The following is a 19,545-nucleotide window of genomic DNA, read 5'->3' on the forward strand; positions in this document are numbered from 1 at the left end:
CCTTTTTTTATCTTTTTAAGAGGATATAGAACACTGTGCACGTATTTTTATAAAATGAAAAAAAAAAAAAAAAAAACACATTAACGTCTTAATAACATATTTTACCTACTTATGTAGTATAACAGAATTACATTAAATTTGAACATACAAGGTATGTTCATTTATATATGCATAGGCATATATATATATATATATATATGTTCTTATATATTTTACATGTTTTTGTATGAAAAGGTACATTAATTGTGTATGTTGTACGCATAAAAAATTGATACAGTGAAATTCAATATGAGTATTATTTACATACATACAGTACATACATATATACAGTAGATCTCAAAATTATCATTTGTGCCTAGATTTTTTTATTCATAGAACTTGTATTGTAGACTTTTTTAAAATTATGAGGAATCAGTTTTGAACGACATTAGAAATAGCAGATTTTAAAAGTGTTTTAGTATTTGCAATATTACAAATATCGTAATAAATGCGTTAAACTAAACTTATTGTTATTAAGAAACATTAAATTTCTGCAAAAGTTAGGGACACAGTTCTTATACGAAATACGGAATAGAATAATATTACAAGAATAAATTCATGAAAACTGTAACTATGCTACTTATTGAAATTACTTAATTGCCTTAAATCATTTTATCACATTTCTATAAGAATTTCCAAAAAATTGTATACATATTCAATTCATTCAATTTTGTATTGTTTATACACGGCAACCTTCTTATAGATAAGTCTCAAATTTAAACAGTTAATATAGTATTATCGAATTTTTAAATTTTTACTTCTTAAGAACCTGAAGAAAGAAATTTTAATTACGTTAATTAATAATTGTTAATTAGTAATTGTTCATTTATCCAAATGCATGTAATTAACACCCTTGACAATGACATTTGATCTTTATGATACTAAAAATAATTTTATAAAATTATCTTTTCAAAATTCCTCTAGAATTTTTTGTAAAATTAAATCATAATGAGAAATTCCAGTAGAACATTTTCATTATTATAAGTTATAACCCAACTACTGAAATTAGACTTAAAATTATTAAGAGAAATGTGTTATTTTGCAAAATAAGAGTGTGATCGATTAAATTTATATTATTAATTTTATTATAAAATTTTATATAATATTTGTTTCAAATTTTTATAATAATAGATGACGAATATTTAATATTCATACCCATTATTGTAAAAGAATAATAAGAAAATTTAGATTTTTTTTTTAAGTACCTACATCAAAAATTCATACGCACAAATAATTTGAGAGACTTAAAGGAAATGAGATCGACAATTTATCCATATTTATATTATCTTTTATAGCGTGTAATACCTACATACCTACATCCTACATAAGTATTGTGTATTTATTAAAAACCATTATAAAAATTACAGTAAGTATGAATGTATGTATGGAGCTTATGTACATTAAATAATTGCAAAAAGGAGAAAATATGTAGGTACCTACCTATAAGTACCTACGTGAAGGTAGAAAAAGAAAAAATAAGAATAAATGAAAATATTTTCATTGAGAAAAATATTATCAAATTTTCTTATAAAAAAAATAATAATAAAAAAAACCAGAATGTTTTTTTTTTTCTTTTTTTCCCATTTATGAGATTTTCCTTTTTAATTTTCACCCAGTAATCATAAGAAAAATAAAAGTAGAAAAAATTCGAAAACGGGTAGAAAAGATTGATATTTTAGCGTATATAAATATTCTGTACACATATGTACATAATTATGTACCTATATACATACTTATATACATAGAGTACATCTAATTATTTACATAAATTTATTAAGTATTTTCATATAGGTAAAGTAATCGGAACATTTTTATTTAATGTAATTAGAAAATAAAATGTTCTATCAGTCAGAATAAAATATTTTTTCTATTTTAAATTCTAAACGAAATGTACACATTATGTACATTTGTATATAAGTACTTACTTAATTTTTAAATTTTATGTGATAAGTAAAATACCTACATACATACATACATACATACAATATATATACACAAATATCTATTTTTATATAATTTCGCAAAACAAATTTACTATTTATAAATAATGAGGTATACGTAATAATTATATTTATATCATATACATATTTACATTCCTTCATATTTATATATTTTTAGTCTAGGAAAAAACAAAAGAGAGACTAAAATAGCTACATACATATTTTTTTTTTGTTTTCTTCTTCATTGTATTTAGGTGGAGCAGGTAGAATGTGGGTAAGTATACCTATTTAATTTGGAAAATATTAAATAAAAAAAACCGCGGCTGGTTCTATTCATTCCACCTTATAATAGTCTATCTATATATGTATATATGTATACATAACTAAAATTCTGAATAGATTTTGTTTTTACTTTCATATTACATTCATAAAATATAAAGAATATTTATGAGACAGTATATTGTTATATGTATACATGCATATGTAATCATGGACCATTCATTTACTGTCGCTTCATGTATCTACAGACATAAAGGTAATCATCATCATCCACAAAAACAGGTATAGAGAATAATAATTCACTATACGCAGTAATATCAAATGCTCAATGGAAATTTTTTTTGGGATAATCTACTTAATAGTTTTGGAGGGTTGCTGTTGTTTGGTTAACCAATAGGGAATGAATTATTATGAATTTAATTTAAATGAAAATTTATTTTTCCAGTTTTCTTTTTGTTTTTTTCACCACAATAAAAATATCGTTAATTAAATGAACTGATAAGAAATTTTTTGTTTTTGATTACAATGACATAATATAGAACAAAGTAATAAAAAAAATTTTTTTATCACTTACCTTCATAACAAGTTCAAATGGATACTTATATACCCTGACGGGACTCTGATATTTTTGCACCATTATTATCAATTTCCCCTTCTGTTTTTATTCACTAAATTTTTATTATTATTATTATTTGCTTGCAGAAAAATCTGTAATTCTTGTATATTAATTTTCGCAAAGAAAAAAAAAAATAAAAGTAAAAAAAAACTGAAAATAAAAATCAAAGTTATCAAAGTTAATTGCCTTCTTTTTTTGTTGTTGTTGCTTTTTTTTAACAAATATTTTGTGCAAAATTTTAAACAAAATCAAATAATTTTTATTATTTTTTCTTATTCACTTTTAGATTTTATTTACTTTTTTTTTGGGAATTGTGTGCAATTCTACATAAAAATTTTGCAAAAAAAAAATTTAATCAAAAAACCTTGATTTTTCTTTTCCTCCTTTTAATTAAATTGTTGTGTTTTTTTGGTTTTTTAGTTGATGTTTTTGGTGTTCATTCATTATAAATTTTTTTCATTTTTTTTTTCACCTTTTTTTCAGTATGTACTACAATATTTTTTTTCTTTATTTTGTAATTTTGATTTTGAAACCACCTCAAATTATAAAAAATTTTGCATTTTTTTTTCTCTCTCCAAAATATTTTCTTCTTTTCTATTATTTGGTAAAAGGAAAAAAACAACTATTTAAACATTTTTATTATTTCAATTTTTTTTATATATGTTTTATTTAAAGGAAATATTAAAAATTTTTCTTTAATATTTTAATTATTTTCCACAAAAAAAAATCCCAAGTGAAACTTTTTTTTAATGCCGAATTTTATTTTCGTCGAACACAGCGAGAAAAATTTACAACTTATCAGCTTGGAAGGAAAAAATTAATTAAAAGAATTGTCAAAAATTTATTTTCTTCTTTTGCTTTTTTTTCTCTTTCTTCAACTTCAAGCTTTGCCAGTCTATCAGAATATATATGAGTCGACGCGGCGTTTTAAAAAAATTCTTTAGTATTGTGAATAGTTTTTTTTTTAATAATTGTGAATTAATAGGGTTGGATAATATTTGAGTTGTAAATAATTTTTATTGAATAATATAATTGTGAATTTGGAAAAAAATTAGAATGGAAATCACAGTATGTAATTTTTGTATTTACACATTTCGAAATTTTAGTTTATAAATTTGAGAAGAAAAAAAAAGGAAAAATTAAAGCTTTGAGTGAATATGAATTTTTTTTTTTAATTTTAATTTAATAGAAATTTATATAATTTTAATATAATAGCAATTAACTTCAAAATGTTTCTTTGCAAGACTTTTTTGATATGGTTGTTGTCTTTGATTAAATTGCCTTGAAAAGAATTAATGCAACACACAATTTTCTTGTTTTTTAAAATTTGAAAGTGTCAAAAAAAAATTGTCAAATTCCTGGTTTTATTATACTAATTCATATACATATGTAAATTAAAACAATGTAAAAGTTTCCAATAAGTTTAAATATGAGTTATTACTAAACTATTGCTATTGTGATGGCCGATCTCAGATCTCTTTTACAGATTAATCTCTTCTTTTACAGATTTTCATGTAAAAGAAGAGATTAGTTTATTGGCTGCCGTATATTTTATTTTTCACTTGAAACGCAACAATGTATAACTTTGGTATGTCATCGAAATATAATATGTGGGTTATATTGTATGAAAACGAAGTAAGGAAGATTTTCTTTCAGTTACTTAGAAAATCAAAATTTTTAAAACCTGGTTAACTGAATATGCATGATTAATTTATTTTGATTTTTTTTCGAAAACCAAAAAACTTTTGCTTTTTAAATTTTTTTTTAGAATTTATGACCGTATTTTTAATCTATTTCTGCTTTGACGTTTTTTTTTTAAGTTTAATAAATTTAATTAACAATTATTGTATTTAAGGTAGGGGTGATATACGCTATTTTGACTGTTTTCTTTTATTCTGTCAAAGGATTGAAATCAAATATCGAGTTCAGTTAAAGTTCCAGATTTCGTTTGAAGATTTTGTACATAATGTATGTTTGTAAATATGTTTGTGCTAAGTTCAAAGTTGTAATAATAAACGAAAACATAAAATTTCTTCCCGTACCGTAGAATTTAAAACATTAATAGAATAGGAATTTTTAACTTTAAAAATCTAAAATTTCCTTTATATGTTTTTTATTTTTTAGTTATTCCTTTCCTTAGTTTCAATCAAATTAACTAGTGACAGAATTGTACAGCAATTTAAAATGTATGACATGAAAATTACTTTGATATTGAATTTTATTTTTATTTTTCGAAAATTCCAAAGTTTGTATGTTTCAGTTGCATATTAAACAAATCTTTTCCATTTTTATAGTTCAATTTGATTTAGTATATTTTAATATCTGACCGAAGTAATGGTAACAAATTTGAATTGTAAGGATTATTTAAAGTAAAGATTTTCCTAATTTGCCTTTTGGGCATACTGCTTCATTCTTTCTTCTATTTCTGGTCTAAAATGCCTTATTAAACCTAAAAACAGAAATGAATTATATAAAAAAAAACTAATGTCGTAAAATTTACCTTGTACAGGCCATGCTGCACCGTCTCCTAAAGCGCAAATAGTATGACCCTCAATTTGTTTAGAAATTTCCCAAAGCATATCGATTTCAGCTGGTTGAGCATTGCCAGTGACAAACCTAAAAAATTTGATTTAAAATAGTAATTTAACAAGTTAACATTTTTAAATATATACATATTACCTAGCCATAATTTTGTTCATCCAACCAATTCCTTCACGACATGGTGTGCACTGGCCACAACTTTCGTGCTTATAAAACATAATCAATCTCCAAATTGCTTTAATAATATCTGTTGATTTATCCATTACTATTACAGCAGCTGTTCCTAAAGAAGTTTGCGCGGCAATCAAGCCATCAAAATCCATTAACACATCATCACAAACATGTTTTGGAATCACAGGAGTTGATGAACCACCAGGGATTACACCAAGTAAATTATCCCAACCCCCAATTACACCACCTGCGTGTCTTTCGATCAATTCCTTTAATGGTATTGACATTTCTTCTTCCACTGTGCATGGTGTATTTACATGTCCAGATATATTAAATAATTTTGTACCAGAATTACGAGTACGACCAAAGCTAGCAAACCACACGCCTCCTCGTCGACAAATTGTTGGTGCTACTGCAACGGTTTCAACATTTGTAACAGTAGTAGGGCAGCCAAAAACACCAACATCAGCGGGGAATGGTGGTTTTAGACGCGGTTTTCCTTGCTTTCCTTCTAAAGACTCAATTAAAGCTGTTTCTTCTCCACATATGTAAGCGCCAGCACCACGATGCATGAAAACATCAAAGTCGTATCCAGATCCGCATGCATTTTTACCAATCAAACCAGCTTGATAAGCTTCTGCAATTGCTAACTGCATATTTGATGCTTCATTATAAAATTCTCCACGAATATAAATGTAAGCAGCTTGTGCTCCCATTGCTCTTCCAGCAATTAAACATCCTTCAATTAATTTGTGGGGATCGTGCCGCATAATTTCACGATCTTTGCATGTTCCTGGTTCACCTTCATCTGCATTTACAACTAAGTATTTTGGTCTGCCGTCTGACGGTTTATTCATGAACGACCATTTCATTCCACTTGGAAAACCAGCGCCACCACGTCCACGTAAACCAGATGTTTTGATTTCATTAATAATCCAGTCAGGACCTTTCAAGACAATTTCCTTTGTTTTATACCAATCACCACGTTTAACTGCTCCTTTTAAACGCCAGTCGTGACGACCGTATAAATTTGTAAATATGCGATCTTCATCAGCTAAAGGACCGAATTTCGTTTTTGTCTGTGGTGGTGGAGTTCCTGGAGGTGGTGGCCCTTGAGTACTATTGAAACGTGCAATGTTGCCCCCAAAAATTGCAATCCAGTTAGCTAAAATTTGGAAATATTCAAAATTATTTTTGATTTTTAATATTTAATAAATCTTAGATATAACAAATTATAAATCTGATTTCAGGCACTTGTGAAATTCTTTTGCAATTATTAAATTAATTATAGTCTTAATGAAAAGTGAATATACGTCAGTAAAATTGTGTGGTTAAATTACATAATAAATGAATTTATGAAAAATTTACTACAATGTAATGAATAAGAATTGTATATCAGTGTTCTATCTAGCAAAAATTTGATTTTAATGTGCAAATTATATAACTTGTTCTACTTACCATTGCATTGTTTTGGTGCAACACTAAATCGAGCTAATGCTCCAGCCATCTTTCAAATACAATACAGCTTATTATTTTTGTTAAAAAAATTTATATTTTCTTTTTTGACAACTGTTTGATAAACGTCAGAAAAATGGTTGCGGCTGTCATTCTATGTCATATGACGTTACTTCAAAGAAAATTATTGTGTTTCTCAAACTTAAATTTAATATTCTGCATGGTTTTTGGAAGATTTGAGACTTCTTGAAGCGAAGTTTGCAGTTAGCGCTACAGTTTCATCATCTCTTTTTAAATGTACTTTATAAAGTATTTTGTTTTCAATTATTATTCTAAGAAAGTTCTGTCACAGATTTTGCAGAAAAAAAAATTATTGTTGATTGTCGTTTTATTGTAGCTGCTTGTTTGTAGCTCTGAGTATATAAGATCGGAGATGGTAAGAGCTGCAAATATGATCTCAACCTACAAACTCTTAATAAATTTCTTAACCTATATTTAATGATTTTTCTATATATACATATGTTATAATGATACCAATTTTCTTTCACGTTATTATGTTAAATCAATCTCTGAAGTTTTTTACACTTTCATATATATAAACCCTTTTAAATATTAGAAAAATATTTGTCATGTATAATATCATGCAAATATTTAAAAGCTTTTAATTGCAATGAAATTCAACAATATTATTTGTACATATGTATGTATTTGTTTTATTCGAGATTTTTGATTTTATTGAAGCGTGTTTATTCAGAAACGACAACTTTTTCTAAAGCGAAGTTTGCGCGAAATTGCTTCAAGTAATGCTATGCCTATAATATATAATGCCTCTAAAAAAAATTATTGAAAAATCTGTTTGAATTTAAAACAAACTTTCCATTTGGTTAAATCCACGTATGTATAGCAATGTTTCTATACTTCAATAAAGAACTTAATCATGTTATGTGATCACGTCTGTACTACGTAGTCGTGTACAATTAAGTATTTCCGCAGTATTTACATGTGTACGAATTTGAGGGAGTTATAAATTTGACACTACCTCTTAATATGTATCACACACAATTCCGCACATACCCTCACTCATATTTTGTTTATAACACTCAGGTACACAAGGCGCCGTACGGTTTTGAATTTTAAGTTTTGTTTTCATTTCATTTTAATTTTTAGTTTTTAAAGTTTGATTGAGATAACAGGTGCATGAGGAAGTATAATTTTAAGCAGGTAAATGTGCCTAAACAAGCAATAAAACTAAAGGTCCAAATGGCTTGTTTAATTGTATTAACTAGAAAAGTGTGTGTAATGATGAAATTTTTTATGCTTGTTGTACCTGTTCATTCATAAATATTTTCAATGAATAAGGCTTCAACATTTTGGAAATGTAGTTCAAAAAGGTATTTCGTGGTGAAAAGATCGTCTTTCGTGGATGTATTATTTATCATAATTTAATTATTAAAAATGTGCAAAATGCAAGTAAATATAATTGCGATATATATTTTAATTATCGTGCAACAAGGGGTTATTCATTCGCAGATTATGCCAATATCTCCATGTCCCAACTATTTTCAATATCGTTTTGATGGACAACATTGGTTTGGAAGATTAAGAATTGAAAATCCATTAAGTAATGATCCACTGCACTTGAAGGTTACACTCTCAGTGCGTGGAAATCCACTTACAAATTATTTGGGAGAAATAGAATTACTGACAAGAGGACGACCCGCCGATGAATATTCTATGGTATTCTATAATGTTAAATTTCCACTAACTAGTATTCCACCCAGGCTGATAAAAATTAGTGCCAATAATCGTACTATTTGTTTTGGAACACAGGATTTTGGGGGTTTAGTAACACTTATACATTTAGAACATACAAGAGAATTTTCGTATTTATCAAAAGGCGAAATATCTCAATTAGATGATTCTTCAAATTATCAGGAGGCTACTAGAAAAGATTTAGAAAATATATCGAGAGAAAATCATTCAGTTCTAAAGAAATTATATGAGACCTGTGGAAAAATGAGTAGAAATTTAGAAAGAAATAACAAGTACAAAAATGGTGAACTTATTAGAGGTTCATGGCCTTGGTTAGCAGCAATATATGTTAATAATTATACTTCATTAACCTACATTTGTGGTGGAACAATAATTTCAAAAAATATTGTACTAACAGCTGCCCATTGTTTTCACATTTATCAAAAGAAATACAATGCAAATGAAGTTCTAGTATTTCTAGGGCGACATAATTTGCAAAATTGGAATGAAGACGGTTCGAGTATATCTACAATTGATAATATTTTTATACATCCTGATTATGATAATAATTTAAGTTCATATGACGCTGATATTGCTGTTGTAATATTGAAGAATTCAATAAAATTCGGGCAATATATACGACCGGCATGTTTGTGGAATGATAGTGAGGAATTTGAATATACTGAAAATGCAAGAGGTACATTAATTGGATGGGGATATAATGATTTTAATATTTTATCATCTTTACCGAAAAAATTAGAAAATTATATTGTTACAAATTCTAAATGCATAAAGGATAATAAAAGATATAGAAATTTAATATCATCAAGAACATTTTGTGCTGGTGGAGATTTACCTTGTGCTGGTCATTCTGGTGGTGGTTTAATGTTATATAAAAATGAAAGATGGCGACTAAAGGGCATTGTTTCAGGTTCTTTACCAGGTTCTTGTAAATCTAATAAGTTTGTGATATATACCGATGTTAGTAAATTTTTAGATTGGATTTATGCATTTATAATTTAAATTTTAATGTTCAATTATTTGTAATAGGTATATAGTATATTGTTTTTAGACTACTATTATTATTTTAAAAATCATTATTATATGTATTAAGAATAGATTAAATTAATTTTTGATACAATTAAGAAATTATAATTTTGACCAAACTGTAAACTATAATTGTCTAGCTGGAATAGATATATGTATATATATATTTTTTATAAACTTATAAATGCTTATTAAACTTGTAATTTAGAAATAATTATGAAATAAATTTAGTTAAAAAAATATGTATTTTCATAAATTTGGTTAAAATTACGTTTGCTAAAAGGTTTTTTTTATCAATGAAATGTATACCTATATAATTATTCTTAATTTTGATATAATACAGAAATATTTAAAATAAATTTTTAATTTAATTGGGTTTACAACAAAAAATGCGTAGGTGTGTTTAAACATTTTCTTAAATTATAAACAGTTTTTTTTTATTTATTATATATATAAATAAATTTATAACATAAGTGTAGTACAAGTACATTATTCCATTTTATAATTAATATTCATATTATCTCCGAGGTCTTTAATTATTTTAATTTTAATCTTAATTTTAGACATCAAATGAATTTATTTTCCCAAAAAAATACGTCAAATAATCTTCTATTCTAAGTAAGATGACTAATCTGTTGATTTAATAAAAAAATGTACATAGCTACGTTTTTTTTTTTAAATATATTTTCAATCCCCCACAACTTAATATCTTAAAAATTTATTTTATTGCATTAAATAATAATTAATAATTAAATTTAAAAAATAAAATTATGTTAATATGTATAACATTGTACACATGTTTAATTAAATAAAATAAATATAACTACTTGTATATTTATTCTATCTGAAATTTATTTTATAAATGTGATAAAGACCAGAAGGTGAGATACGATTTGAAAAAAAAAAAATAATTATTATTTTATTTTTTCTTACAAATCATTTTTACCTTTTAAGATTAAATGGGAATTAAACTTTAATTTTTAAACAGAATAATATAGTACACATGCATTTATACAAAAATATTATTTAGTTATTTCCTTTCATAAATTAAAATTGTTTTATTTTTTACATGAAATTTCCGAAAAATTATAGATAACGATACTACAGAGAAACAGGTTATAAGACGTCTGGAATATTTGTGTTTATAATGGAATTTAATTTCTTGGAAATATTTTTAGTTGGAAAAAAATTAATTTTATTAATTTAATTATCATAAAAATTATAATATTAAAATTTTTATTTGGTTTTTTTCTTTATAATTGACTTATTTTTTTTTCAAAAATTTTGTTCGTTAAAGTCATAACAGTTGGACCAAAGTGGTTTTTGCACCAATAAAAATTTAATATATTTAACATTCGTTTTAGAATTGTATTAAATAATAATTCATATGGTTACATTGCATAAAAAATTTATGAAAATAAATGTAAAGTATGTTTTATGAATGAATATAGAGCAGTAGTTGTTGAAGATTTTATTAAAGCACATTTAAATAATAAAGCCACATGATAGCTCGTGTATAGTCCTTTGCACAGACTTTCCTTTGAAGTAAAAAATTAGTACTGTGAACTTTTTTTGATATAAATTTGGAATCTAATGATTGACTAATGATTTATTTTAACCAATCCTATATATTTACAATACTATGTAATTACATATATAATTTATCATTTATCATTTATGTTTTTATTTTTTATATGACACGTTCGTACCTTAAAAATATTGTTCATAAGTCATAAGTATTAGAAATAATGTCATTGTACAAATAGTAAATGTAATTGAAGGCATTTTTTTTCCAAATTTCGTGGATTTTAAATGCTTATATGTATTTAAAAGTAAATAATTTTGAAATTGAAATATTATAATATAGTCTTTTTTTTCGCTTTAAATAAAATTTAATATTATAAATCATACACAATAATAGTTAGTATTGAGTGTTATACGTACATAATAATATTGATGATAAGAATCTTGAGTGCTAAATAGTATTATGAATGAAGTATAAATTAGCAACTTTATATGCAAATAAGTAAACATTTATTTTGGGATTTTCTTGTTTAATTTCAATTTTTTCAGGCATGCAAAACATACAACAATTTAACAAAAATTTTAAAATAATTATATCAGATATATACTAAATATTATTTATTTTTAGTTGTATAAGAAACATTGTATGAGTTTTACAAATTAGTACATTAAGCATAAATCAAATAAATAAAAATTTTAAAATAAATTTTGTATCAGTTTGTTCATTTATTTTCTATATAATAAATTACAAGGTTAAAACTTTAACTATATTATGAATATTTATTTAAAAGAAATTCATTTTAGTTCAAAAATCATATTTAATATGTACTATGAAAGTTTTTTAATTATAAGAAACTAAATGTGAATATTTATTACAAATACAAATATACAAATAAACAGAAATATTTATTAGAAATATGTTTACAATATGGGTGCATTAAATATAAATATGTATAAATTATATTAAGTAATAAAAATTGTTTAATATAATTCAATTATAGTCTGTACATTATTGGCTAATAAAATGAAGCCTTTATTTTTATATTATAAAATTTTTTAATTAAATAATGAATCTTATTGAGAATTTTATGTTTTAAATTAATTTTGAATTGATCGAGAGAGATACAATTAGCACAGATGAAATTTTTAAATTCAAGAATTCAAGATGAATAAACCTTACTCATAATAATGTTCAGTTTAATAAATTTAGTTATATTCAATATACAATCTTTACCGATTATTTATAGTCTATATAGAAGTGTTATTAATTGGAAAATCTGCGCAGTTTGGGTATGTTCAATAGTGCAAATAAAATACCAATTTTTTTTATGAATTCATTTTAAAAATCTTATACTTAATTAAATTTAATTTAATTATCATATCTCTTTTGTTCTAAAGAATATATTGCTTTTTTTTTTTTTTAATTTAACAAATTATTTGTATTATAAAATGTATTTGTACAATAATTTTTGGATTTTTAGTTTTTCTATCTTGTTGCTAAATAATATTATTTTCTTTTCTACGTGTTTAAAATTCTTAAAATGAAAAATATTTTTGTTTTGAAAGAACTAAACACTTTATCTAAAAACTATTTATAAAAGTTTAATTTTCATTTATTTAATTATATAAATATTTAAAGAAATTAATTTTTTTTTTGCGAATTTGCTATTTCAATTTCAAAAACAAAAAAAATTTTTTTTACAGAGATTTCTTGGTCTTTGAAATATTGTATTAATAAATATTTAATTCATTTTGAAAATTTTTCTTATAGTAAATATTAGAAATTTTAGAAATAATAGAATTAAACATTAGAAAGCTATTCATAAAAATTGTTATATGTATGTTTTTTAAATTTTAATATTAAAATCAGGCACGCATGAGTAACTTACATGATAAAAATTATAACAGAGAAACCAAATAACACTTGTTTTATTAATTCTAGTTCTGTAAAATTTACAAAAAATTTTAAATATTTTACAGGACGATACTAGTTTTTATTTGTTTTATTTTCTTAAATGTTCTAATTACTTATATTTTGATACTTAATGCTAATTAAGAAGTAGTACAATTTTATTATTCATATATTACGTTAAAATAACTTCTAAATTAAATCATAAATTAATAGATTTGGGGTGAAATTTTAGGTTCATTTAATTTAATTTTTTTATTTGGTTATTTTTATGAATCATTTTTTATTTACATATTTTTTTTTACCATAAATGATGGCATGATTTAAGAAGAAAGATTCAAAAGTTTTGAATTTTAATTATGATTTAAATGAAATTTCTTTTGAGAAGAATTTATTTTCGAGTAAAATTATATTATGCCTAATAAAGTAGCAAATATAAATATTAACTAACATTTAAAATACAACCATTCATACTACTATTAAAAAAATTAAAAAACAAGCTCAATATAGAATTCAAGAGAAAATATAAATTTTTTGAATATGATGGACAATTTTTTTTTAATTATGTATTTAATTTTATACTGAATATTTTTAAGCTTACGCTCTAGTTTCTAGATTAAAATCTATTTAATTTTATTATATTAAACAATTTTACATATATTTTAGACCATAGCAAAATTCCAGTCACAAAACTAACATTATTAGAACAAACTCTTCTGCAGATCAATTTACAATTTGTTTGACAACCATCGCTTAGACCACGAATTTAGGATCTTGGCAAAAGACACAATAACATATGCTATAGTCGCAAGTTAGCAACTAACAGTTTAATAAGCAACAAAATTTCTATATTAATTCTAAATTTTAGATCTGTACATTAGAATTTAATTTTCGAAAATATACCTATTATCTTTTTAGTACCCATTTTTTTTCCCAGCAACATGAATAAGATATTAAGATATTTAATTTTTTTTTTCTCCAAAATTTTATTTTAACAATATGTGACGTTTTTGCATTTTCTTATCAGAGATAATTTAAATAAAGAGGTATAAACTCCAATACAGACAGTTTTTTCTAGAAATTTTAAAAATAAACGTAAAACATAGGCTTGGTATGTTTACATCTAAAATCTATTGATCCAAAATTTTTAGCTCCACTAATAACGATCAACTTTTTCAGACAAAATCTCATATTGGAATTTAGTAAAATCAAATTTCGGCCTTATTGATATAAAAATTTTGTATTTTTATATGTAGTAATTGTATATTAATTGTAAAGTAAGATTTTATTTTTTACCTTTTATCTGCACCATTATTTTTTTTATTATTATTTACTTTTTTAATTTTCATAGCTACTTTTCTTATCAGGTGAGGCATAATATATTACACTTGGAGATTTACTTTATGCATAATTTTTTCTTTTTTTATCTTTAATAAAAGGGAAAATCATTATCATTTTTTTCATTTTATAAAGCTTACGTGTCTAAAGATATAGACGAATTTAAATATATATATATATATATAATAATTATTTGTGTACGAATGTATTTTAAAAAAAATGTTGGTATATAAGGTGAATATTTTTTTTATAAAATTTTTTCTATTTAAATTTTTCAGATAAAAACTACTTAATTTAAAAAATATTTAAATATTGCAGAACAATCTTTTCATCTCAAATTTTTTAGTCGACTTTTAAAAATTGTCTCATATTGTACTGTGTGAATTACGCATGAAAAAAAATTTGCAGAAAATTACATAGAACTTGCTAAAAAAATTATTTATCTACTGTATTTTTTTTTGTATTTTAGTTGTTTTTTTAAAATATGAGAATTTTCTGATTCAAAAGAAAAAAATAAATTCAATATTTATATATAAGAAAATAATTATATTAAGATTAATTAACACTTTCATTTAAAAATAGTTTCTGAACGTTTTCTTGTTGTTTTCTTTTACAATTTGTAAAAACTTTTTTATAATAAATTTATCAATCATTTTTTAGTCACATAACGAATATAAGTGAGTTAAGACGTCCAGTCACTAAAAAATAAAAGAAAAAAAAAAATTCGGTCAAAAATTAAAAAAAATATATTTAAATTTATAAATAAGGAATTGTGATAAAGATATAATAAAATTAAATAAAATTAATAAAATAAATAAAAAATTAATATAAAATACTTTTAATATAAAAATTAATTATAATAATTTTAATTAAATTAAAAAAAAAAACACAAATCAGAATGTCTATAAAATTAACAATTTTAATGATAGTGATTTTACAAATAATTAATTTAACAATACAAGATAAACCATATCAAGTAATAATATGGTTAAAAAATGATTATTATAAAAAACCAATTGGTAAACCATTATGTAATGGTATTGTTATACATGAACGTTTAATATTAACAACAGCAACATGTTTACGTAATACAACAAATATATTAAATAATAATAATAATAATAATATAAATTCTGATAATGAAGATAATGAAAATATTATAAATACAACAAATTTAACAAAACCAGCTGTAATTGAATTAACAACAACTGAATCAAATACATTATCATCATCAACAAATAATAATAATTTAAAATTTATACAATTAAATGCGTCTGATATTATAATATTAGGTGGTAATTATAATATTAATACACAAAATCAAAAACCAATTATAAGTAATATATCAGAAATTGAAATTGTTAATAATTTTAATTTAACAACATTAGAAAATGATATTGCATTATTAAATTTAAATGAATCATTACCATTATCAATGAGACGTGATATACAATGGATTAGTTTAGATGATCATACAGCATATAAAAATACATCATGTAAAATAAGTTTTTCAAATTTTATGGTAAGTTTTTGATAATTAAAAATTTTAAAATATTTAAATACCTATATGAGTTAGCAAAATGATCTAAAATATTAACATTTGGAAATTTATTAAAAATGTAGCTACTTGTAGGTATTCTTACAATAGCAGAAATATTTTAAACTTATAATTTATACTTTATACCAAAGCAAAGGGCACTAATTTTTAAATTAGATTTCAGATGACTATATCAAATATCAAAATTTCTTTTAGATTTATATCGAAAAAAAATGTTTGTATGAAATTTACATTTTCTTGCACTTGATTTTACATCTTTATAAACTATCTTTTCTTACATTATGGGGCAGATTTCTGTATTTGTTTATTTTAGTTAAATAAATAAAGTAAAACTGTATACTATTATATTAATCTACGGTATTGTTTGCTCACAAATAATCTATGAAAATAGTTTTATTTGTTTGAAAAAAAAAAAAATTACATAAAATTTATAGTTTATGTAAAGAAAGGCTAATTAAAGAAAAACTAATGTAATTAAGTGCATTAAACACACATAGAAAAGGTATAAGCAGAAAATTATAATTTTTTTGTTCTATATATATAAAAAAAATCTAATAAAATGAAATTGTAAAGTGTATTTATAACTTTATGATACTATTATATTTTGACCTTACTATAATTGCGATTACGAATTAGTTTACTTTATGTAAAGGTTTTGTTGAATAATACTCAAAGAGTAAAATATTAAGTAGAATAAAAATTAATTTTGTAAATCCAAAAAAAATATTATCAAATTGATGTATTTAATTAAATTGTATTCCAAAAAATAAAAATCAATTTCATGTGTGGAATTATATATTCATTCTGTTCCAGTACGAATTGAAACCTTTCTGGCTGGTGCACTATTATATGATAAAATCAGAAATATTTATGTTCTTTACTGTGCAGAGACCATTACTACAGATGAATTCTTAATACTTCAATGAGGCACTTAGTTCGTTTATTGTTATAAATATTAAAAATAGCAATACATAGTAGCCAGAAAGAATTTAGTTTCGATGTTTTTGGATATTCAAAGGTGTTATGTCCTACACAATCTATTTTGGCCACTATTATTTAATTGTTGTAATGCGCTATAATTTTAAAAACTGTTAGAGTTCTCTGGATTAAAATTAAATTTTACTGCATTATAGAAACAAAATAATTAATAAAAAATAATTTTGCAATTACACTAACTAGATTTAATAAACTTTAATAAATGAAAAAAAAAATTTAATTAACTAATTTTAGACAAAGAATACCCAGGAAACTTTTACTGTTAAACTAATGAACAATCAGAATTGTACAAATGCAACAAATTTTAAATCAACTAGGAAGAGTGATATTTGTTCATTATACGTAAATCCATCCATTTGTAATGTAAGTATTATCATTTTACTAAAATATGAAAAAATTAAATAATTTTGATTTTATTGAATTCTTATTTAATTTAAAATTCTCTTACAGCTTTCAGATAACCATTTGATGACTAGTGATGATCGTGGTACTGGTTTAGTATGCGATAGCAAATTAATTGGAATTTTATCACAAATAATACCAATTGATAATGAAACTGAATGTTCAAATTTTAAACCATTTAAAGCAATTTATACACGTGTTGCAAATCATTTAAATTGGATTTATGAAAAAATTGCTATTGAAAGTATGGCTGATTTAGGTAAATCAAATTATATTTTAGCACCACAATATAAAGAATCAGCACCATCACCAAGTATTCATATGCCACGTAAGTTTTTTTTGAATAATTTTCTCCATCTTGCTTTCAAATGATTTTGTATGACAATATGATAATATAATATTTTTTTTTTGTTTTGTAGAAGAACCACAATTATTAGAAAAATCTTCATCAACCCCAGTTGTTAGTATGAGTACCGATCGTACTATAAAAACTTCACAAGATATTGATAGTTCTTTGCCATCGAATTTTGAAAATCGTACAGGAACTGAAACAAAAACAAATAATAAATCTGAAACTCAAACAACAAAAACTGGTCTTGGTAAATCAATTGGAGTTCTATCGAAAACAATTTGTTTGCCAGCACTTTCAATATCAATTATAATATCAGTTTTAATATCAAAATATTAGATTTAAATTTTCAATTATTATTTTAAATATATTGTATGTATGTACGCATTAAATTTTAATTACATAATTTAAGTATTTTGCTTGTAGTCTCTCAATATTAATTTCTATAATAATATTATATAAAATTCAATAGATTATTTTAAAAAAATTAAGTTAGTTAAAAACAATAAAAAAACAATAAAGTGATACGACACCATTTATAAATACAATTAGTAAAAAGATTTAATAAAAAAGACACCATTAAACAAAATTTTATTAAAAAAACGTTCTATGTTTACTCTATGTATTTTTCTTCTTTTTTTTCTTTAAATACGGTGCCTTATATTTACTTTAGATTTAAATTTACTTAATATTAAGGTTATTTTATTTATTAAGAAAAAAATTAAAAAAGCTTTCTTAAATTTTTCCACTTTATTAATATTATTTTTATTTTTTTTTTCAAGTCGCAAACAAATAAATTATGAATATAATAAAATTTTAATGTAAATAGAATTTTTGCAGTCTGAAATAATTTTTATTTTTCAAACACAAAAAAAAAAAATTTAATGCAAACTTTATTTACAAAAGAATTATAATTTTTATGATAAAAATGTAAAAGTGTTAATACTTTGATTTATTTTATAATCTTAATGTAAATTGTTTAATTTGTCGAATATGTCAGTACAACATCCATTGTAAAGTTCAAAATTAAGATTGTAAATTTGACTTGTAACAAGTAACTGATGAAGATGCATACACCTTGATATTTACCAGATTTAACTAGAACATCAATAAAAATTTATTTGTTATTCATGATGTAGAAGTTGTTTTTGCTTTTATATTTATGTACTTTTATTAATAACTGATGTTTTTCAGAAAATTCTGATGGTATATTTAAAATTATTTTGAGTAAAAAGACTGGTAAACGCTATATTTATTTAAAAATAAATGTATGACTTTAGTTTGATCATGTAAAAATATTTTGATGAAAGTAATCTAATCACCTGTACCCTGATATGCCTTGATATTATTGGGGGTTGTTATTCAAAAATTATGTAATTTTCTCAATAAAATAAATTTCAGAATTTAAAATTCTATACTGAAAATCAAAATATTTTTCAATAATATCCCATAAACTCAAGTATGTATTGCGATTAATAGAATATTGATGAAGGTTAATCTTGAATATTGATTGCTAAAATCTGGAATATTGATATTGGTTTGATTGCTGTAACCAATAAATTCCTTTTTATTCAATTAACCTATTGCATTGAATCATAAATTTGGGATTCTGTAAAAATTATAGAATCC

At 23.1% G+C, this 19,545-nt stretch overlaps 4 protein-coding genes across 6 annotated transcripts in view; 2 read left to right on the forward strand and 2 right to left on the reverse strand.

The window, feature by feature from the left end:
• LOC129609409 (protein real-time) overlaps positions 1 to 3,690 on the reverse strand; it is a 105,821-nt gene extending 102,131 nt beyond the window's left edge. The window contains exons 1-2 of one of the 3 annotated variants that reach the window (XM_055521310.1): positions 3,239 to 3,690; positions 2,833 to 2,966 (exon numbers count right to left, since the gene is read on the reverse strand). In XM_055521310.1, the coding sequence (XP_055377285.1) occupies positions 2,833 to 2,895 (63 nt within the window). In that variant the 5' untranslated portion in view covers positions 2,896 to 2,966; positions 3,239 to 3,690. Of the gene's footprint in view, positions 1 to 2,832 lie in introns of all 3 variants that reach the window. The other 2 variants (XM_055521309.1, XM_055521311.1) reach the window with 2 other exon arrangements.
• Positions 3,691 to 5,074: 1,384 nt separating this feature from the next.
• LOC129609432 (NADH dehydrogenase [ubiquinone] flavoprotein 1, mitochondrial) lies at positions 5,075 to 7,168 on the reverse strand. The gene is made up of 4 exons (XM_055521340.1): positions 7,045 to 7,168; positions 5,554 to 6,751; positions 5,375 to 5,490; positions 5,075 to 5,323 (listed from the first exon to the last, which is right to left on the reverse strand). Exons 1-4 carry the CDS (start codon positions 7,091 to 7,093, stop codon positions 5,256 to 5,258), a joined length of 1,431 nt encoding a protein of 476 aa, XP_055377315.1. The 5' UTR covers positions 7,094 to 7,168; the 3' UTR covers positions 5,075 to 5,255.
• Positions 7,169 to 8,170: 1,002 nt separating this feature from the next.
• LOC129609476 (serine protease gd) lies at positions 8,171 to 9,855 on the forward strand. The gene has a single exon (XM_055521393.1). It carries the CDS (start codon positions 8,497 to 8,499, stop codon positions 9,814 to 9,816), a length of 1,320 nt encoding a protein of 439 aa, XP_055377368.1. The 5' UTR covers positions 8,171 to 8,496; the 3' UTR covers positions 9,817 to 9,855.
• Positions 9,856 to 15,551: 5,696 nt separating this feature from the next.
• LOC129609478 (uncharacterized) lies at positions 15,552 to 19,050 on the forward strand. Its single transcript, XM_055521395.1, has 4 exons — positions 15,552 to 16,133; positions 17,400 to 17,528; positions 17,616 to 17,895; positions 17,987 to 19,050. Exons 1-4 carry the CDS (start codon positions 16,047 to 16,049, stop codon positions 18,253 to 18,255), a joined length of 765 nt encoding a protein of 254 aa, XP_055377370.1. The 5' UTR covers positions 15,552 to 16,046; the 3' UTR covers positions 18,256 to 19,050.
• The last annotated feature ends 495 nt before the right edge of the window (positions 19,051 to 19,545 follow it).

Source organism: Condylostylus longicornis, unplaced genomic scaffold, assembly GCF_029603195.1.
Source record: "Condylostylus longicornis isolate FDR11 unplaced genomic scaffold, ASM2960319v2 ptg000039l, whole genome shotgun sequence".
In the NCBI taxonomy this organism is placed as follows: domain Eukaryota; kingdom Metazoa; phylum Arthropoda; class Insecta; order Diptera; family Dolichopodidae; genus Condylostylus; species Condylostylus longicornis.